The 18,118-nt window shown below is 44.1% G+C and overlaps 1 protein-coding gene across 1 annotated transcript; it reads left to right on the top strand.

The window, feature by feature from the left end:
• Positions 1-886: 886 nt before the first annotated feature.
• slc5a12 (solute carrier family 5 member 12) lies at positions 887-18,088 on the top strand (the record flags this gene model as incomplete). The annotated part of the gene is made up of 16 exons (XM_080438223.1): positions 887-1,002; positions 1,508-1,730; positions 2,642-2,707; positions 2,889-2,940; positions 4,959-5,026; positions 6,951-7,113; positions 7,216-7,375; positions 8,382-8,511; positions 9,301-9,389; positions 9,549-9,664; positions 9,888-9,955; positions 10,663-10,749; positions 11,796-11,986; positions 12,350-12,453; positions 13,384-13,478; positions 17,927-18,088. 16 exons carry the CDS (start codon positions 887-889, stop codon positions 18,086-18,088), a joined length of 1,890 nt encoding a protein of 629 aa, XP_080294349.1.
• Between the last annotated feature and the right edge of the window lie 30 nt (positions 18,089-18,118).

Below are 18,118 nucleotides of genomic sequence, written 5' to 3'. Positions count from 1 at the left end.
CACACACACACACACACACACACACACACACACACACACACACACACACACACACACACACACACACTCGGGGGGGAAATGTAAAAAAAAAAAAGTTTTTGTGGCAGAGTATGGTATTTGCAGAGAAAAGAGTGTGCCTCTTTTTCACACCATTCAGGAGTTATAAGTGAAGGTTGTGTTAATGTTTCACAGTAAACACAGATCATTATATAGATCATATTGTTTGACTTGGTCTCACATGAGTTAACCACTTAAAGGAGTATTTCACCCCCCAAAAAATATACTTATTTTCTATCAATTACACACTCCATGAAGGCTTGACATTCTTTTTTGTTTTTGTCGCATTCCTGAGACAATAATTTAATGACCGGCGGAGTCTTCTAAAACAGTGTTTCTCAAAGTTTTTCGTGCCAAGGACCCCCACATTGATACATATTTGGCCGCGGACCCCCACCTGAAAATATGTTGTGCCAGGGACCCCCAGAAGAAAAGATTTGTGTTAAAGATGTTTGCCTTAAAAAAAAAAAGATTTAAAGATTTGCACACATGACGCTGTAAACAGCCACATAGTAATGAGCATGCACGTAACCTCTCGAATGTATACTACCTGAACTAACCTCTCAGGCTACGTATCATCTATCTGGAACAAACAGACTTTATCCTCGGTGATGCTGTGACTGTATGTCAGGAAAGTGCTACTGTGTGCTCTTTGGTTAAGGTCAATCAGTCACGTCACTCTGGTCTAAATGCCTTAAATTGTAACTTCTAAATGTGAAGAGATAATGTTTAATGAGCCTCCTGTATCATTAACCCTCACCAAAGACCTTTGAGTTGCTTTGGTCTCTGTGGAAGCTTCCAGAGAGAAGGAGGACTGACCTCCTCAGTGATGGAGTCCTTCTTCAGCGTGTGGGATTACCTGCTGTTCGCCGGCCTGTTCGTCGTCTCCTGTGGCATCGGACTGGTGTTTGCCGTCAAGGACAGGAAGCAGACGTCGTCTTCTAGGTACAGGGGTGTAAAGTACATTTACTCAAGTGCTGTACTTAAGCACAGTTTGAGGCATATGTTTACTTTACTGGAGTATTTCCAATTTACAATACTTTCTACTGCACTACATCTCAGAGGGAGATATTGTAGTTTTACTCCACAACATTTATTTGAAAACTTTAGTTACTAGTTACTTTGCAGATATAAATTATTATTTTATAAAACATACATTAACCACTTCAGCCCTATTTTATACCTAGGCTATTTGAAAATAGCAGATCTACAAGCTCACAAGGCGTCGCATCGTGACGCATTGTGAGCTTGTAGATCTGCTATTTTCAAACATTTTAGTACTTCTACTTTTAGTACTTTAAGTATATTTCGATGTCAATACTTTTGTACTTTTACTCAAGTAACATTTTGAACACAGGCCTTTTTACTTGTACTGGAGTACATTGTGGTATTAATACTTTTACTTAAGTAAAAAAAAATGTCAGTTACTTTTTTTCACCACCGTCTCCAGGGAGTTCCTGTCGGGCGGGCGGCGGATGACCTTTGCCCCCGTGGCGCTGTCTCTGACCACCAGCTTCATGTCGGCCGTCACGGTCATCGGCTCGCCGGCCGACGTGTACCGCTACGGAGCGTCCTTCGTCCTGTTCGGCGTGGCCTACGCCGTGGTCACGGTCACCACCGCAGAGGTCTTCCTGCCGGTCTTCTATAGATCTGGGATTACGAGCGTCTATGAGGTAAATAATGCTGCATGGACAATCACCAGGCAGATTTATAAGACCTAATGTCCACTTTAAGTGCTGTGGTCAACAGGATGTGGTGTTTTTTTTAATGATATTGTCACCCTCTTAAACTAATGGACTATAAGTAATTAGTCATTTAAGTTTTTCAGAAAAAATCTAAAACTATTTCTTAATAATTTCACCCAAAAATGTTAAGAAAGTAGGTAGCTGATATATTGCACTTTTACCTTAGCGTTAGGTATACTCTTGGTTGCCTGTTTTAGCAGAAAATGCACTTAAGACTTCTGGTGATTAGTAGTTTCGTTCCCTACATAATGTTGAATGCACTTAGTGTAAGTCGCTTTGGATAAAAGCGTCTGCTAAATGACTGTAATGTAATGTAATGTAAAAAATGTTTATAACAAATTATGACTAATAAGTATTAACATAAAAATAACACTGTCTGTCAGTTATGTAACATAAGAGATCTAAATGGGTTTAAATAGGATTAAACCTGATTTAGGCCAAATGATGTATTGATTTAGGCCATTTCTTTTGGCCTAAGTCACAAAACCATGTGACTTAGGCCCCAAAAAAGAGTTAGGCCATTATACTAACAGGGGAGGGAACAGCATGATCCTTTTTAATTAGCAGATAGGCCATTTTAACAGAGGTGGCCATGTGTCATGACGAGCTGATTTAGGCAAAAATATAATTTTCCTCAACAAATGACGCAATTTACTCCACGAAGGGTCGGAGCCTGACTCAGCCTGCTGTATAATTATTGTACATTGTTACCATGTATTGTATAATTAGTGTATATCATTACCATTTATTGTGTTATCATCTTGTGGCCAGACCTAAAGTGCATCCATATGGGGAACAGACAGGGTTTAACCAACAGAACCCTGCCGTTCTCTCTCTAGTACTTGGAGCTGCGGTTCTGTAGAGCGGTTCGTCTCGCTGCCACACTGATCTACATGATCCAAACGGTATGTTTACACACACACACACACACACACACACACACACACACACACACACACACACACACACACACACACACACACACACACACACACACACACACACACACACACACACACACACACACACACACACACACACACACACAGTCTGAGGTACAGAATAATGTTTGATTACATGTTTCAGATTCTCTACACAGGCATTGTGGTCTACGCTCCAGCTCTTGCACTCAATCAAGGTAAATATATGACAGATATCATATCAAATATTACAAGTATAGATTTATGAAGCATGAATACAACCATTGACTTTGTATGGTATAATATCTGTGTATATGTTACAGTATTATTATATATATATACTGTGCTATATTCCCGTACTGTGAATACTGTAAAGTTTACAGTATACACAGTACCATGAAACCATTGGTTCTCAAAGTGGGGTCCGGGGACCCCCAGGGGTCCTTGGGGGAGTACCAGGGGGTTCCCAGCAAAATGAGTTGATTTTGCATTCAATTCAGTCTAACCACATACTTTGGAAGTAGCATCGCTACTTAGCTTGTAGATCGGCTATTTTCAAAAAGAAACGTTTTTTATCTTGTATGGGGGGGGGGGGGGGTCCTTCGCACAACATTCTGTCAGATGGGGGTCCGCGGCCAAATCCATATCAATTTGGGGGTCCTTGACATGAAAAAGTTTGAGAACCACTGCTGTAAACAACACATCATTAATATGTGCTGTTAAAAGGGGCCAAGCTGTTGAAGTTTCTTAAAGGGTTAGTTCAGATTTTTTGAGTATTTTCTGTAGGAAATACTTACCATTAATGTAGTGGTTGCAAAGGTATTAATTGATTGCCCGAGTCCCGTGGTCAGAGTTATGGTCCGGTTCTTATAAATATGAAGTAGTTTCGGTAGATTAGTAGATTTGATGGGGGCCGCTCATTAAAAATAAATTAATAAAAAAAACTAACGTCATTTGTATTGTTGACCTATTTCTACCATATAGAGCAGGTTTCGTTCAATTTCGACCCCTCTGTCACATGGTACTAATGCTCACGCACAAAATATATGACACAAAAAATACAACATGACGCTAGTTTTTTAAATTAATTTATTTTTTATGAGCGGCCCCCACCAAATCTACTAATCTACCGGAACTACTTCATATTCATCAGAACCAGACCATAACTCTGACCACGGGACTCGGGCAGTGATGTGTTCTACAGTGGTACGCTGTATACGTAGTATGGCCTGCAGATTTTTTTCGTCACCACCGTATACATTCAAAAACAGTTTCGAAACGGCGTATCTGATACGTTGATACGAGTGGCTGGCTGGGGGGCGCAGCAATACAAACAGCAATAATGTGGTCTGACCGTCTGACTAGTCTAACTCTGAGGTGAAGGCTTATCATGTGTTTGGCTATTGTTCTTGAGGTGATAATTAATGGCTACTGGCGAAGGAATTCACACATTTCAACGACCTGCCATTCACTTCATTGAACGTAGGTCACTGAATTGAGTACTTCATTAGTATTCAAATTGCACGTCATAGCACAGCAAAATCTTGAATCTTCAATACAGTTTGTGTCTTCAATGCCAAGTTAATACTATTCTGTAATAGATACAGGAATGCTTGCTATTAACACTGCTATTATATCTGATAAGCCTAACCAGCATTTATTTATAACAATCCTTGCACTTCTATGGTAATAAAAATAAATAAAAAATAATTGCATCCAAGGCTAAAAGCAGCTCCGAAGTGGTTGAGTTACAGGGTGATTAACATTAGAAACAGTAGAAAATCAGTACAAAGCATATTGTAAGTGTAGCCTACTCAGTGTGTTACTGTGAAACTGGGCCTGAGTGGGCCTGGCCGAGTTTGTGCGGGGCAGAAACTCGCGCGGTGCGCGCGCATTTTTTTTAACATTAATTAAATATACGCGCGTGCGTGCGGTGCGTGTGGGAGGAACTAGGGGGGGAATTGTTATAGTATACCCTCCAAAAAAATCTAGAACACACCACTGGACTCGGGCAATCAATTAATACCTTTGCAACCACTACATTAATGGCAAGTATTTCCTACAGAAAATACTCAAAAAATCTGAACTAACCCTTTAATGCCATGTTTTTAAACCCTGTAGCACTTTGAGATTAGCAAAAATGTAATGCGTTATAAATGCGATATAAATCATATTATTATTATCATTAAAAGGTGCTAAACTGTTGAAGTGTATGTAATTATAAATGTGTCCACAGTGACGGGCTTCAGTCTTTGGGGCTCCGTAGCAGCTACAGGCATCGTGTGTACCTTCTATTGTACTGTGGTGAGATACATCTTCATAATTTTATTTATTGTAACCAGTGGTGTAAAGTAACTAAGTACATTTACTCAAGTGCTGTACTTAAGTACAATTGAGAGGTATTTTTTACTTTACTGGACTATTTCCAATTTTCGGTACTTTTACTTCTACTCCACTACATCTTAGAGGCAAATATTGTACTTTTACTCCACTACAATTATTTGAAAACTTTAGTTACTAGTTACTTTGTAGATTTTGATTATTATTACAAAGCATACATTAACCACCTCAACCTATATACATTTCATCCATTTGAAAATAGCAGATCTACAAGCTCACAATGCGTCGCATTGTGAGCTTGTAGATCTGCTATTTTCAAAAGATAGCAGATCTACAAGCTCACAATGTGTCGCATTGTGAGCTTGTAGATCTGCTATTTTCAAAAGATTTTAATACATTTTATACATTTGAAAACTTGTGAAATGGGACATTCTGCACAATGAGTACTTTCTACTTTGCCAAAAACGTTTATATTAAGCTATTGCCTGCCAAAAACGTTTATAAACATTTTTTTTTATAAATCAAAAACAAAATAAAAGAAATTCTAAAATTATTCTTTATTTTTTTGGTTTTTCCCTTTTTCCGTTTTTCACAAAGAACCAGGAGATAACATTTTCCAAAAATGTGCTGCTCCATTCACTTCAATGTTAAAAAATAAACAGAGAAATAAATTTAAAAAAATCTATGTTTTACCATTTAAACTGGCAGAGGCTGCAAACTGTTTTAGAAAAACTCTGGCAGTTTAAGAGTTAAAGTACATTAAACGAATATATTTAAAAAAAATAAGAACCCACTGATGTGGCGCTCGGGCGGTGCAGTGGTGAAGTCCCTGCCCACCACCACGGAAGTTGCGGGTTCAAATCCACCGTGCAGCTTTGTCGGGCGTCTGTACGAACACAATCGGTCCGTGTTCGGGGGAGGGGAGGAGGAGGAGGAGGAGGAGGAGGAGGGTGATAATGGTCATTGCACGTACTCCTACGGGCTGGGGGCGGAGCCTGTCAGCAGGGAGTGTCGAACGGGAGGAGTAGGAAGTACGAAGGCTCTACGTCCTCCTGATTGGGGCTCCTCACTGGCAGGCAGTGGGAAAAGTACTCACATTCTTTACTTAAGTAAAAGTACCAATACTGCAATATAAAAATACTCTGTTACAAGTAAAAGTCCAGAATTCAAAGTTTACTTGAGTAAAAGTACAAAAGTATTGGCATCAAAATGTACTTAAAGTACCAAAAGTAAAAGTATTAAATATTTGAAAATAGCAGATCTACAAGCTCACAACGCGTCGCGATGTGAGCTTGTAGATCGGCTATTTTCAAATAGCCTATGTTTAAAATAGGTTTAAAGTGGTTAATCTATGTTTCATAATATCATAAGTTATATCTGAAAAGTAACTAAAGTTTTCAAATAAATGCAGTGGAGTAAAAGTACAATATTTGCCTCTGAGATGTAGTGGAGTAGAAGTAAAAGTATTGGAAATTGGAAATACTCAAGTAGCCTAAAGTACAAATACCTCAAAATTGTACTTAAGTACAGTACTTAAGTAAATGTACTTAGTTACTTTCCACCACTGCTGGCAGGTGAGTCAGTAGGATACGACAGCAGTGACTAAAGAGAAAAGTGTGTGGGGAGGAATTCATTGGCATAACGACTAAATTGGGTAGAAAAAAGGGGTAAAAAAAATAAATAATTGGCTACTAAATTTACAAAATAAAAAGAAGAACTCACTTATGTAATAACCTGTAGCTAATCTAATAGCTATGATGTGTGTTTGTGTGTGCGCGTGCGCGTGCGCGTGTGCGTGTGCGTGTGTGTGTGTGTGTGTGTGTGTGTGTGTGTGTGTGTGTGTGTGTGTGTGTGTGTGTGTGCGTGCGCGTGTGTGTGTGTGTGTCAGGGAGGCATGAAGGCAGTGGTGTGGTCAGATGTGTTCCAGATGCTGGTCATGGTGGTGGGCTTCGTAGCGGTGCTGGCTCAGGGGAGCAGGACGCTGGGGGGCCTGCAGGCGGTCTGGGGGGCCGCGCACAACGGCAGCAGACTCGCCGTGTTTGAGTATGACAGTGAAAATAATCGCAAAGTACTTTAAGCCGGGGATCTCTCCTGGAAGACCACGTTGAGAACCACCGGTTCTAAAAATGTTGTAAAAAATGGTTGACCCTCAGCTTTGACCTTTGACCCCAGCTTTGACCCCAGCCCTCTGAGACGTCACACGTTCTGGACGCTGTGCGTCGGCGGAACGTTCACCTGGCTGGGCATCTACGGGGTTAACCAGTCTGTGGTCCAGAGATGCATCTCCTGTAGGACCGAGAGCCACGCCCGACTGTAAGGGGTTAAAACACGCGATCACTGTTTCATAATGGTGTTTTTAGTTTTTATGGATGACGTATTCCTTTGAAATCCATTAAGACCGGGAACGCATCGTGTGTCATTTTAATATTTCTTTGGGCTATTCAAAAAATAGCAGATCTACAAGCTCGCAGCAGGGCGCCGAGTACTGCGCTATACGAGCTTGTAGATCTTTCTTTTTTTTAGAAAATTCGTGAACATTTGTGCAAATCTTTGAATATATATATATTTTTGAAACATTTTTAACTCAAATCTTTGCTTCTGGAGGTCCCTGGAACAAAATATTTTACAAATGTTCGCTTAAAAAAATATATTGAAAGATTTGCACATTATCACCATTCTTCAAAAATAGCAGATCTACAAGCTCATAGCACGGCACCGAGTGCCGTGCTATGAGCTTGCAGATCTGCTATTTTTGAATAGCCAAATAGATCTAAAATGACAGATACTTTCCTGGTGTAAATGGGTTGAAACATGATCACTGTTTCATAATGTGTTTAGTTTTTGGTTGAAGTATTCCTTTAATGTTTCACGTGAAGCACTTTGAATTGTCTTGTTGTTGAAATATGCTGTATATACACAAATAGACTTGCCTTGCCGTTCAGTCCCTCTTCATCACGTTCATTTCTTTAAAGACCAGACTTACAAACAGGTGTGATGTTGAAGGCCAGGTTATTCCTGATTTAACTCTTTGACTGCCAATGATGAGATTTCTCGTCATACTTTGCTAAGGCTCAGACTGCCAAGGACGAGATTTTGTGTTTTCAGTGGTTTTATGCCAGATGGCGCTGTTCGCTAACCTATGAGTCACCATTTGACTCCCAGGGAAGCAAAGGAGCAGCAAATCACGTGATCGCAAAAAAGAAAAAACTACCACATTCACTTCCATGTTAAAGGATTTGGATTTGGCTTTCTATAGCTTTTCGGCGAAACGTGAAATAGACCCCTGGGCTGATAACAGTGTTATTGGTGTTGTTCTCAGGGCTCTGTACATCAACCTCCTGGGTCTGTGGCTCATCCTGTTCTGCAGTGTTCTGTCTGGTCTCATCATGTACGCGTTCTACGCCCAATGTGACCCCTGGACCTCTGGGAGGGTTTCTGCTCCTGACCAGGTTAGTTACTGATGGTTTCACTGACCAGGTTAGTTACTGATGGTTTCATCCTGACCAGGTTAGTTACTGATGGTTTCATCCTGACCAGGTTAGTTACTGATGGTTTCAGCTCCTGACATACCAAACATACAATATTACATATCAGCAACGACACTAAAAAGCAATACTAGATGGATTTACAGAAAAAAAAGAGGGGTGTGGCAGAGGATGCCACGCCCACTGGGCTCCTTCCATGGCGCTGGCTGAGGGAGTGAGTGGTTTGACTCTCTGGGGTCAAGCTGTTAGGAGATAGAATGAAATCTGAGGACAGACATGTTTTAGGTCGGTGTTAAATGTGGAATCGTGAAGTTTGATGGCTGTTGGTAAAGCTTTCCACATTCTGTGACATCCCTGCTCGCAGAAAGCCGTCATGAACTCTCATGTCTTCTGTCTTCAGACCATGAACTGTCATGTCTTCAGATCATGTCTTGTGTCTTCAGACCATTAACTGTCATGTCTTCAGATCATGTCTTGTGTCTTCAGACCATTAACTGTCATGTCTTCTGTCTTCAGATCATGAACTGTCATGTCTTCAGATCATGTCTTGTGTCTTCAGACCATGAACTGTCATGTCTTCAGATCATGTCTTCTGTCTTCAGACCATGAACTGTCATGTCTTCAGATCATGTCTTGTGTCTTCAGACCATGAACTGTCATGTCTTCAGACCATGAACTGTCATGTCTTCAGACCATGAACTGTCATGTCTTCTGTCTTCAGACCATGAACTGTCATGTGTTCTATCTTTTCAGATCATGCCTTATTTTGTGATGGAGATTCTGGGGGGATTCCCAGGGCTTCCAGGACTGTTTGTGGCCGCTGTGTTCAGTGCAACTCTAAGGTTGGCGTAACACATGAGCATGCAGAAATCACTACAAACACTCCAACAAGAATGTCGATAAAGTCATAAATGAATTGTGTTCAGCTCCAGTTCAGCGTGGACAGGGCCATTGGAGATGAATGAAGGCTAAACAGTAACATCATTTGCCGTCCTCCTCAGCACCGTGGCTGCCAGCATCAACGCTCTGGCCACCGTCACCTACGAGGACTTTGTCCGGCCGCGCTGCGTCACCCTGTCACACACCGATGCCAGCGCCTGGATCAGCAAAGGCCTCTGTAAATATACACCCCAGCCTTAAAGATGCAATACGTAACTTCAATGTCTATCCGGGATTCAAATCCCGGTCCTATGAATCCCAAGGGACTCAGACAGACGTAATGAGACGACTATGTGTTACATTTCATTGTTCATTGTGAGGACAACAAGCTGTGTTTGGTTGTATTTAGGCTGCATTAGCGTCAAAACCAGGACAAACAAATATCCATTACATCCGTGCAGGTTTGCTGTTTGGAGCAGCTTGCACTTCAATGGCCGTTCTTGCATCCTACATGGGAGCTCTTATACAGGTAAACATCAATGCTGATGGTTTAACTGATTGATTAAACAGGAAAAGATTGAGACAATGCTGTAAGCTGCTGACGGTGTAAATCTCCCAAAACTCCCAAATGTGAAAACTACTCTTTCACATGATTTGAAATTCACATGTGAACTTAACCCGTTTAGACCGGGAGAGAATCTGTGTATTTTTTTTTATTTCTTTGGCTATTCAAAAATAGCAGATATACAAGCTCATAGAGTGCTGTGCTATGAGCTTGTAGATCTGCTATTTTTGAAAGATCGTGAACATTTGGGCAAATCTTTGAATACATCTTTTAATGCGAACATCTTTAACTCAAATCTTTGCTTCTGGCGGTCCCTGGAACAAACAAATATTTTGAGATGGGGGTCCGCGGCCAAATACAAATCATTTTGGGTGGTGCTTGACACGAAAAAGTTTGAGAACCACTGATATTATAGCAACATACGTAAAAAAAAAAAAATAGGATTTAGAAGATTTTGTAGAACCCAGAAGCAAAGATTTGAGTTACCAATGTTCACTTAAAAAATATATATATTCAAAGATTTGCACAAATCTTTCAAAGAAATTGCAGATCTACAAGCTCATAGCGCGGCACTCGGTAGCCAAATAAATCTTAAAATGACACATATATGCGTTCCCGGTCTTAAAGGCTTTTAAACACACTTTGAGAACCTCTCTCCTCTCTACGACCAGGCTGCTCTGAGCATCCATGGGATGTGTGGAGGTCCCATGCTGGGTCTCTTCACGTTGGGCATCATCTTTCCATGGACCAACTCCAAGGTTTGGTCCACTCATCCTTCAGCAACACATTTACAATGCCCGTCATTTAGTAAAATGTGTTATTTTATTGTTTTTTTTCCTTCACAACAGATCCGTTACGTCAGATATAATACAACAGGCCAGAAGTAAAGAGTCACTCCTCAACAAAAAAAAAATTAACTTCACTTTCAATGGAATTTTGTTAATTCTAACTCTTGGCTTCTCTCAGTCTGTCATTGTATTTAAAGGCATAGTGAAATGGCTTTTTTTTTACATTTTATTTTGAAGTTTCAATCTGAAACAGCGTCTCAACCATAGACATATAAAGGTAGACGCCTCCTCTGGCTCTGAAGCGTCGGCATCTCGGACGCACTTCCGCTTCCTCTATGCTTCCGGGGGGCAGCTGGAAATGTCCTTGTGCGTCACAGATGGGGGCGTTCAGTAGGCCAATCAGAGGCAGGTGGGGGCGGGACAACTAGATTCTGACAAGTCCTGGGAAAGACGCGCTGTGGTTGGCCAGTAGTCAACACGCTGTGATTGGCCAGTGCCCGTTCCCCCCGGAAATATGACGGCCACCATACCAAACGGGTCGCTCCAACGAACTGCAGAGGCCAATGAGGTATCTAGGTTTCTATATCTATGGTCTCAACCATTCAGAAGGTCCCGTCCTCTCAGGCTATGGAACGCTGGAATCTCACTCACTGCAGCTGTGCAGCATGATCCCAAAACCTATGCCGTTGTGCAAGGACGCGCTGTGATTGGCCAGTAGACACTTTGAGTGGCAGTTGGGGCAAACGCTCTGTGCCCATCGGTACATAACTCGAACGGCGCTTAGTCGGCTCAAGCAAACTTCGCAACGAGACGGCGCGCCTCTGTCACGGTCAAAACTATACTTAAAGAGTAGCGCTGTAATTAAAATCAGGTGTATGTGCAGCTGTAGGAATCACACAGGGTCTATCTATGTCATCAGGAAGTAATTAAGGTGTATAATTATAATTAAATGTAGTAAGAAAGTACAAGAATATCTCCTATTGGCTATACTGTGCAGTGTTCATGTTGCCCTACAGGGGGCAGCGGGGGGCTTGCTGACGGGCATCGGCCTGACGTTTTGGACCCGGGTGGGTTCTCTGCTCTACCCGGCGCTGGCACAGAGCTCCAGACCGCTGGCTCTCAGCACGGCAGGGTGCCCGTCACACATCAACATGACTGCTAGTTCTACTGCTGCTGATGCCATGATGGCTGTCAACTCTACAGCCAGGTAACTTCACTCTGAAACAGTGACAGGAGTCTCCATGTCTCTACAGCTCTTTGGTAAACAGATACTACATTTTCAGCCCGGGATACAAATTGTATCCAATCAGGAGAGAGAACTCACGCAGGATACAGGATAAACAGGTGACATTGGAAGTGATGACACAAAGGAATGAGCAGACAACATTAGAACTGGAACACTATAACAATGAAGCTGATACATGGACTGAACAAACTCTATAGCAATGATTACTATCACTATAGAGCTATTTAGCACTTTTTTTTTAACGATTGTTACTCACTTAGTCACTTACACTCTTTACCAGTGATGTGATGCAGGTCTGACTGCTCTGTCCTCTGCTGCCTGCAGACCCCTGCTGGCTGACACCTGGTACTGCATGTCCTATCTACACCTCAGCACGCTGGGATTCACAGCCACTGTTGCCATGGGAACACTGATTAGCATCCTCACTGGTAGAGTATGACAGTGGTTCTCAAACTGTGGGTCGGGACCCCCAGGGGGGTCTACAAATATATATTTTTTTTTGGGGGGGGGGGGTCCCCAGATGATTAGATGATGTGCAACATTGTTTTCTCACTCAACAGTACACAAACCAACATATAGTATAAGTGTATACAGTCAGACGCAAAGGAAGCCTGCAGTACCACCACGGGCCAATACACCATCACACCAGAATGAAATGTTTGGAGCGGGGGAGTCTGGTGCAACGCTCAGGTCCTGGACCTGGTGAGACGGAGGAGGAGCCCGGCCAGGAGGCCATCCACAGAGCCTAGCCCCTCCACGTGCCAGAGCCTCCGCTCTCCCCCATTCCTGGCAGAGTAGTTTCGGACAAGCGTATTGAGTGGCCCTGTCTTTCCCTATTTAGGACTGACCGTGGGTAGCTACCTGGGACGTAAGTCGGGGCTTGATCAACCCTGGCTGGGTCACCTGGGTGAGAGTGTATGTTGCGAGACCCGAAACATCCTATGACCCCAGGCTACAACACTGATGATACGTCCCAGGTGCATCCATGTGATGTTTTTTCGTTATATACACGGTATCTGCACATTTATAAAGTTACAATTTAAGGACTTTTAAATGAAAGAAAAAGTGTAAAAAATGTAATTACACCATTACTGCGTCATGAGTAATCAACACACTATAACGGTCAAACATTGGCCAAATGGTCAATTATTACCTAAGAAAGCTACAAAAAATTGAAAATAGCTGATCTACAAGCTCACGACAGGCATTGTGAGCTTGTAGATCAGCTATTTTTATCTGTGGAACCGAGTCAAACTAAATGCCACACATTATGCCTTTCAGACAGATTGAGACACAAACATAATGTGTGTGAATTGAATGCATTCATGAAGTTGTAACATCATTTTTTTTCTTCAAAGGAGCCAATAAGGGGAAGGATGTGAATCCATTGCTCCTCCGGCCAGCAGGGGGCCTCAGCTGCTTCAAGAACATCTGTCGTGACGACAACAAACCAGTAAGAGATTACTAACTGACCTGCTATTAGAAAGTAAAGCTTACCAAGGCGCTTCGGGTGGCGCAGTGGTAAAGTCCCTGCCCACCACCATGGAGGTTGTGGGTTGGAATCCACCGGCTTTTTCGGGCGTCTATGCGAACACAATTGGTCTATGTGAACACAAATGTTGTCTTCTGCTCACAAAAGACTAAATAGGCCCCTGCACCTTCTGTATACTGCTTGTTTGGCACTACAGTAAGGCCTGATCTAAGGCCTGATGCACGCATGTGTCAAAAGCTCACAAACGTGAGCTTGTAGATCTGCCGTTTTTGGCAAAGAGATTTGGCGTAGATGGAAAACATCCACAAGGTGAAAACAAGGGGGCCAAGTACAGAGCCCTGGGGGACCCCGGTTTAAGTGGTCAAGCAAGCTTAGCAGATGATGCAGGTACAGCAGTCTCTGAAGACGGACAACCATTTCAGTAAAATGTGTGAGTCAACAGTCTGGCTGGACAGGCTACTGCCGCGGTAGTCTCGCGTACAGCCAGACAACTGTTCCACAATCTATGAATGCTATAAAGTCTGGAACTACCCCGAAATCCGAAGCATGAAGCTGTCATCTGTTCGTCATTTCCGTTCACGAAAATATATCTTAACACATTGAGTGCCAAAAACGCAATATTACGTTTTTACAAATATACACCCGTGGAGTGCCAAAAAGCCAAAGAAACGTAAATCTACGTTTGTTCCACAAGGGGGGGGCTAGCGCAGCCCTGGAATCACCCATGATCAAGGGGCAGATGGATCACCGTGCCGAAAAATCTGGCTCCCATCCGCTTCCATTCTATCTCCTTGCTAAAAACCTCTCTATCTCCTTAACTTTTTACAGTGAGCAAAACGAGTCATTCTCGATGCGCGATCGCTCTGCAATGGTGACTCGCATTAGACATGTTGTTGTTCCAGGCTTTAGCCAGGACCATCGCGCACCCTGCACACATGCATTGTTTTTCATGGATTGCTCGTCGTGAGGTCTACAGCTTTAGACAGCGCACCGCAGCGCAGCGCAGCGCACCGCAGCGCACCGCAGCGCACCGCAGCGCAGCGCAACAGTGAGATTTCTGGCACCGAACGCAATCTGTTATTATAAAATTCGGGCACCGAATGTGTTAAAATATCTTTACATTTAATTTCCATTTCTGCTAAGCAGCAAGCTAGTTTGTGCCTTGATCAACAACAACTGGTGCAAAGATGTTAAAATCCTAGATAGTCACTGCTCACCAGACCTTGAACTTTTAATCATAGCCTGCCGTCCTTTCTACCTACCACGCGACTTCAGCATTGTGATTGTAGCCGTTGTTTACATCCATCCTGGAGCTAATAAGGACACAGCTATGAGGGAATTACACCAGGCGATCAGTGCACAAGAAAATCGCCACCCGGACTGCGCAGTCATCTGCCTAGGCGACTTCAACCGGACAGACCTAAAAAAGGTCTTTCCCAAATTCCACCAGCATGTCGCCTGCAGTACCCGTGGTGACAATATTCTTGACCACTGCTACACGCCCTTCAAGGATGGATACAAAGCTCTCCGCCGCCCACCGCTAGGAAGCTCTGACCACGACGCCATCCAGCTGCTACCTGCCTACAAACAGAGGCTAAAAAGGGAGCCGGTCGTTGAGAAGGAAATCCGAATCTGGTCTGAGGACACAGACGCTATGCTACAATCCTGCTTCTACCAGACTGACTGGGGGATGTTTAAGAACGCCGCTGGGAATAACATCAACGAACTCTCAGACTCAGTCACTGGCTTTATCAGCAAGTGCATAGATGACATAGTCCCAAAAAAGACAGTTCGGATCTATCCCAATCAGAAACCATGGATGGACAGCGGAGTACGTGCACATCTGCATGAACGGGATGCTGGTTTCAAATCTGGCGACGTGGAAACGCGCAACACGACGCGCGCGGCCCTAAACAGCGCCATCAGGAAGGCGAAAAAGGCCTACACAAAAAAGATGCAAGACAAACTCAGCAATGGCGACATCAGGAGCACATGGCAGGCAGTACACACCTTGACAGACTGCAAAACAAGAACCAGAAGCGAGGTGAACCCGCCTGCCTCCCTCCCCAACGAACTGAACACTTTCTACGGCCGGTTTGAGATCAGCTCCAACCGCGGCAGCCAAGCGGGGCCATCAGCAGCACCAGCAGAGAAGAACCCTCTAACCATCTCGGAGAGAGAAGTGCGTACAGCCTTCACACGGGTCAACATCCACAAGGCAGCCGGACCTGATGGGATTCCAGGCCGGGTCCTTAAGACATGTGCAGACCAGCTGGCGGGTGTCTTCGCTGACATCTTTAACCTCTCCCTCTCCCTGGCTGTGGTCCCTGCAGGGTTCAAAATGTCAACCATTGTGCCCATTCCCAAAAAGGCCAAAGTGACATGCCTGAACGACTGGAGACCTGTTGCTCTCACCCCGATCGTCAGCAAGTGTTTCGAGAAACTGGTGAGGGAATACATCAGCTCCACGCTACCTGCCTCGCTGGATCCGTGGCAGTATGCATACCGCAAAAACAGATCCACCGACGACGCTATTGCCATGACTCTCCACACCGTCCTCTCGCACATGGACAACAAGCTGCTGAAGGACAAATATGTACGTATGCTGTTCGTGGACTACAGCTCAGCATTCAACACCATTGTCCCAGCAATACTTGACAAAAAGCTCAGACACCTAGGGCTAAACACAAGCATGTGCGACTGGATACAGGACTTCTTGTCCAACCGACATCAGGTGGTGAGAATGGGCAGCATCACATCCGACCCCCTGACCCTCAACACCGGAGCACCCCAGGGATGCGTGCTGAGCCCTCTCCTCTACTCCCTGTACACGTATGACTGCATAGCCACACATGTCTCCAACACCATCATAAAGTACGCGGACGACACGACAGTGATAGGCCGAATCGTCAACAACGACGAGTCTGACTACAGAGAGGAGATCAAATCACTGGCACACTGGTGCCGCGAGAACAACCTCTCTCTTAACGTCGACAAGACCAAAGAACTGATCGTGGACTTCAGGAGGCCGCGGAGAGACCATGCGCCCATCCTCATCGACGGTGCTGCAGTGGAAAGGGTCAGCGAGTTCAAGTTCCTCGGAGTACACATCGAGGAGGACCTCAAATGGGAGACGCACTCCACACACGTGAGGAAAAAGGCTCAGCAGCGACTGTACTGGCTCCGCCGCCTGAAGAAGCTCGGAGTAGGACGTCGCATCCTCAGGCTGTACTACAACAGTTCTGTTGAAGGCATCCTAACAGGCTGTGTCACGGCCTGGTACGGAAACTGCACTGCCCAAGAAAAGATCAGCCTACAACGAGTAGTGCGATCGGCAGAGCGGATAATGGGAATCGAGCTCCCAGCGCTCCAGGAACTGTACAAAAAGCGGTGCGTGGTCAAAGAGAAAGCGCATCATCAAGGACAAGCACCACCCAAGTCACAGACTGTTCAACCCCCTACAACGACCGCGACCGGGCAAGGGGCTCTACCGCAGTATCAAGAGTTCCACCACCAGGTTTTGGTGTAGTTTCAATCCAGCTGCTGTCAGAATGCTGAATGGGGCATAAGCCTGGATGAGTTCAGCAGCCTGACAGCAGGCGGCGCAGACTTTTCTGGCTCTTCCGGAACACACCTGTGGATTATACCAGGGACAATGACTTGGACTTTAGCCCCCCCCCTCAGACACACCTGTGGACTACACCAGGTACAAATGACTTTTTGTTGCACTCCCTCATGGAGCTACTTGCGGATTATACTAGGGTCAGTCCACTCTAGGTGGACACGCACTGACCTTTTGCACCTTAATCCCTTGTATAACGCACTGACTTTTTTTGGGTCTTTTTTTTATTGTGCTCCTTTTCCTCTAAGCACCTTAACGTCCATTGTCTATCATGCACAGTATAAGTATAACATGCACAGTATACAATACATTGCTGCTATGCTCAGGCACCTTAGTTTAGTTAGTTTAGTTTTTTTAGTTTTTTTTATTATCTCAGGTAATTTGTAAATATGTAGATAACTTGTCTGGCCTTCTGTTGCTCTCTTGTTTTGATCTCCTTCCCACCTGCCCCACACCCTCTTCTTCTCCCCCCCCCCTCTTCTTTCTATGGAAACTAACGTTGCGATGGGAACGATGTACAAAAAAGAATTTCACCCACTTTTTTACCTTGTAAACCTGTGATGTGACAATAAAACTGATTCTGATTCTGATTCTGATTCTGATATATTCTTAGAGGATTTTGATTTATGTTCGGATAAATGTGCGAGACTGTAAAGACGAGGAGGAGGCGTCGCATCCGTTTAATCGCTTGATAATTTCCAGAGCTTCCGTTGCTCCAGACTCTATGATGCAGTTGAATATAAAGCACATTAAAGAGTTTAACAGCGTCTGTTGTGTCTCGCTTCAGGCCGCGGATCGTCCAGACATGTGTGTCCAACACACAGACACAGACCGCCAGAAGGACACGACCAAGATGGCCGCCACAACGAGACCAACCTCTGGCCACGGCGACACAGAGGACAGATGCTACACCAACGCTGCGTTCACCACACAAACACAGGATTTATAAACATCACGTTATGTTCAGATCTGCTTCTGC

This window comes from Gymnoscopelus braueri, assembly GCF_963280865.1.
Source record: "Gymnoscopelus braueri genome assembly, chromosome: 9".
Lineage (NCBI taxonomy): Eukaryota > Metazoa > Chordata > Actinopteri > Myctophiformes > Myctophidae > Gymnoscopelus > Gymnoscopelus braueri.
The sequence above is the reverse complement of the archived record's forward strand: the minus strand, read 5'-3'. Positions and strand labels throughout refer to the sequence as shown.